General features: G+C 58.0%; 1 protein-coding gene across 1 annotated transcript; it reads right to left on the bottom strand.

Annotated features, from left to right (window-relative positions):
• Positions 1–849: 849 nt before the first annotated feature.
• On the bottom strand, positions 850–3,597 carry PHOX2B (paired like homeobox 2B). Its single transcript, XM_059066472.1, has 3 exons — positions 3,357–3,597; positions 2,323–2,510; positions 850–1,368 (listed from the first exon to the last, which is right to left on the bottom strand). The coding sequence occupies exons 1-3, from the start codon at positions 3,595–3,597 to the stop codon at positions 850–852; spliced, it is 948 nt and encodes a 315-aa protein (XP_058922455.1).
• Positions 3,598–3,915: the final 318 nt, after the last annotated feature.

Below are 3,915 nucleotides of genomic sequence, written 5' to 3'. Positions count from 1 at the left end.
AGCTGCAACTGTGCGCGGTTCGGCTGCGCAGATGGCGGGGTGCTGTTCGACGAGGTGGCGCTGGCCAGCGGGCGCGAGGAAGTCACCTTGGCCGCGGAGACCATCTGCACGAATCGTCGCCGCAGCGGCCCCAATCCAAGGACAAGAGGGGAAGCGGGGCGTCTGGAAAGCCTTCCTACTCTCCCTGAAGAGGAGCCCCAAGGGAGTCTGTGCTGTCGGGGGGAGGGGGGGCGCGGATGAATTTAGGGATTCGCAAGATGGAGCCCTCAAACAGTGCTAGCCGCAGCTTCCCTCTACCCCCCTTTACTTTGTTTTATTTTTTTTTCTTAGATTTTAAAAACTTTCGGGTTTTTAAAAAATTGTTACTTCTTTTTTTTTTAATTTGGGGGAGTTTTGATTACTATTTTCTTTTTCTAAGCAAGTCACTGAGTTGGTTGTGGCCTCCCACCCCTCTCTCCCTGTTACCCTCCTCGGGCCACAGACACACATTCCCCGAGACAGACATACACCGACACGCAGACACAGCCCCCTGAGATTCCCCCCGAGTCCAGGCCGCGCCGCTCACACCTCCCCGGCGGCAAGCGGAGCCCTGGCCCGTCCGCGCGGCCCTGAGGCAGGTGCGAAGCCACAGGGAGGTGTGTGGTTTGGTTTGGTTTGGTCTGGGGGTTAAGGAAGGGGGTAGGAGTGGGATTGAAATGGAGGCGACGCCGTTTTCTCTTTATTCTTATCGTGATTCCTTTAGGCTCTCAAGGAAAAAGCCAGGGCAGCAGCGACAACAGCCTTGGGCCTACCCGCTCGCCCGCTCGCCCGCCGCCGCCGCCGCCGCCGCCGCCGCCGCAGGACCCCAGATCAGAACATACTGCTCTTCACTAAGGCGGCTTTGGCACCGTTGGGTCTTTGGAGCGAAGACAGGACGCTGGCGAAGGGGCCCCCGAGCGAATCCGGGATGGAGGTGATGGGCCCGGGACCGGGAGCCCAGCCTTGTCCAGGGCCCCCGGCCGCAGCCAGGCCTCCGGCCGCAGCCGCCGCCGCCGCCGCTGCCGCCGCAGCCGCCGCCGCCGCCGCCGCCGCCGCGCCGCTCTTGCCGGGTTCGCCTCCCGGCCCCCCGGGCCCCGCCGCCCCCGGGGCTCCTGCGGGGCTGGGCCCGCCGCCGCCGCCGCCGCCAGTCGCCCCGCAGCTGGGAGTGGGGTTGGGGTTGGGGCCCGGGCCCCCAGTGCTGTCCGGATCGGTGCTCTTGGCCTCTTTGCTCTCGTCGTCCCGGGAGGAGTCGGACTTCTTTCCCGAAGAGCCGTTCTTGGCCGCGGCCGCTGCAGCCGCGGCCGCGCGCTCCTGCTTGCGGAACTTGGCGCGGCGGTTCTGGAACCACACCTGGCCCGAGAGGAGAAGAGAGGCGGCGAAGCAGAAAGAGAAAGAAGCCAACGGGAAAGAAAAGCGGTTAGGGCGGCCCGCGTTCCATTTCAGCTTGTTTTAAACCACGCGCCGCGGATGCTCCCGCGCCTGTGGCTGGTGCATCTTTTGAGAAACTTTCTTAAGGCGACTCGAGCATGTCCCGGAAATGGTGGCTTGCAGGAGAGGTGAAAAGGCTGCAGGTCCCAGAAAGGCCCTAAAATGGAAGCCCTTATTTGGGCGGACCTTTGCTCAGTCTACTTCCTGAGCCACTCCAAACTCGCCATCCCCTCTAGGCCTCAGGTCTCAAGTTAAACTGTGAGTGGTAGACAGAAGGGGGGGTGGTTCTGGGCTTGGGGCCTGCTGCCCATCCTGGCCTTTAGGCCTGGAAGAGCTAGCGTTGGTGCGTACCGCCCTTCCATTGGGGGGCTCACGGGCAGAGCCGCCACGGCCAGCTCTTGAGCGCACCTGTGTCCCTAAAAGCCTAGAGTACCGCGCGGATCTTGACCTACATAGAATTCCAGACCCTTTGCAAATCTGCTGCAAGTCACAGTTCCCGGGAAAATGCACCTGTACCTCTACGCCATTAACTCCGAGTTAAAAGCTGTTGAGTTAGGTGGGATTTGGCAAAACTACTTATACTACGGAGGCAGAGTCTGCACTCCTCCCCCAGGGCACTCCCTGTCCCCGAAATGGCTCTCCCACGGCCCCTGAATGCCTCTGCAGGCGCTAGCTGGGGTGGGAGCACTTTGCAGCTGTGAATTTATAGCCAAGAACGCGCTCCCTAACCCTTCCTCGCGCGCACGGCCGCTCCGGACCTGGCCTCTCAGGAGAGGCCGGAGAGCTCGGACCGTCAGTACAATCACCCGCACCCCCGCACTGCACCCCTGCCCCGCGCGACGCTGCAAAGCCGGATCGGCTTCCGGTCGCGCGTACCTGGACTCGCGCCTCGGTGAGGTCGATCTTCAGGGCCAGCTCCTCCCGGGTGTAGATGTCGGGATAGTGCGTCTCCGCGAAGACCCTCTCCAGCTCTTTCAGCTGCGCACTAGTGAAAGTGGTGCGGATGCGCCGCTGCTTGCGCTTCTCGTTGAGGCCGCCGTGATCCGTGAAGAGCTTGTAAGGAACTGGAGGACAACAGAGGGGACAGAGTATGAGCAAAATGGTCTGGAGCGCGCGAGCCGCAGAGCCGGAATGTGGGGACTCCGGAGGTCAGGTGGCGCTGGAGCCGCCGCCGCCGACACCGGCGCGGGAGAGTGGCCGAGAGGAGCTGGCGAGAAAAACCCGAGCAAATTAGTTAGACACGGAAACAGGGGCGCAGACTTCGGGCTGGGGTGGGGTCCCTCCGGGCACAAGCGCCTTTGGGTGGGTTGAAATAGCGCGTTGGAGACGGCTGAAGGCCGGGGACACGGGAATGCTTTGATGAGGAAGAACGAGAGAGGAAAAGAGTCCGAAAACCTCAGTAGGAATATCAGGAAGCCAGGGATGAATTTACCAAACCCTCCCACAGTTGAAACTTTTTAATTCTCAAAAGTTGACCCGGCCCAAAAGTTGGGGGATCGCGCTGCAAAAAGAAAAGAAAAGAAAGAAAGAATTAGAAAAATGACCCGCCAAAGAGGTGTGAGCCGCTGTCGGTTCTTAAAAAAAGAGACACTGCCAGTAATGAGCTTTACTCTTTGTTATTTAATTATTTTCTAAGCTTTACGTCTCATCGCAAAGTAAATAAATTATGCCTATCATTTTGGCAGCTTAAGATAATTTTGTTGGCGGTTCGGGTGTGACTAGGATAGTGTAACCCTGTAAGTGAATTACCCCTCCCTGCAATCGCTTCTAACGTGATAAATTCTTTCATTTGTGTAAGCAAATTTCGTTTGGTAAATACTAAACACATTTCCATTTTCAAATGCAATCAAGGCTTCCTATATACGAGCGGAAAGGCGGCTTCCTCTGCTGAGAAAGCTGGCGGTCCTTACCTGCGGCGTACGGACTGCTCTGGTGGTCCCTGAGGGTGCCGAGGCTGCAGGATCCTGGCGTGAGGGACGGGCAGCCAGACGTGGCCCCAAAAGTGGTCCTTATCGGGTTATACTGGAAGCCACTGGCCTGGCTGCAGGAACTGAAGTCAGCATAGGCTGAAGCCAGGCTCGAGGTGTCCATCCCGGCCATACAGGACTCGTAGGCAGAGGAATTGAGGTAAGAATATTCCATTTTATACATTGAAAAGGCTCTGGATGGCTCAGCCAAGTGGAAAAATGAAATAAAAGATGGGTATGGAGAAGGTGGCTGGAGTGGGGAGATGTGCACAGCTCAACGCCTGCCTCCAAACTGGCCTCCTTACTACCAGCAGAGCCTAGTTTTATGAAAAAGCCTCCTATGAGATGCCTTGTCTGAGGTCTCTAGAGCATATAGTCCTCATAATAAACTTGGCTCTTTCCACTTGGACAATAGCAAAGCGGTTGGTCTTATTGCTGGCGCTTTTTACATGACAATAACTCATCCGTCTATTGGGCTGGCACTGGGGAACTGAGCTGTCCA

The sequence above is a fragment of the Kogia breviceps genome, chromosome 6, assembly GCF_026419965.1.
Source record: "Kogia breviceps isolate mKogBre1 chromosome 6, mKogBre1 haplotype 1, whole genome shotgun sequence".
Classification (NCBI taxonomy): Eukaryota; Metazoa; Chordata; class Mammalia; order Artiodactyla; family Physeteridae; genus Kogia; species Kogia breviceps.
This window is presented reverse-complemented; position numbering and strand designations above follow the sequence as displayed.

Bases quoted from the DNA above. Each gene is read 5' to 3' on its own strand.
- PHOX2B (XM_059066472.1), bottom strand. From the start codon at position 3,597: ATGTATAAAATGGAATATTCTTACCTCAATTCCTCTGCCTACGAGTCC. The intron at 2,511-3,356 runs GTAAGGACCGCC...GTTGTCCTCCAG, and splicing joins GAGCAGTCCGTACGCCGCAG to TTCCTTACAAGCTCTTCACG. The intron at 1,369-2,322 runs GTACGCGCGACC...CTCTCGGGCCAG, and splicing joins TCACCGAGGCGCGAGTCCAG to GTGTGGTTCCAGAACCGCCG.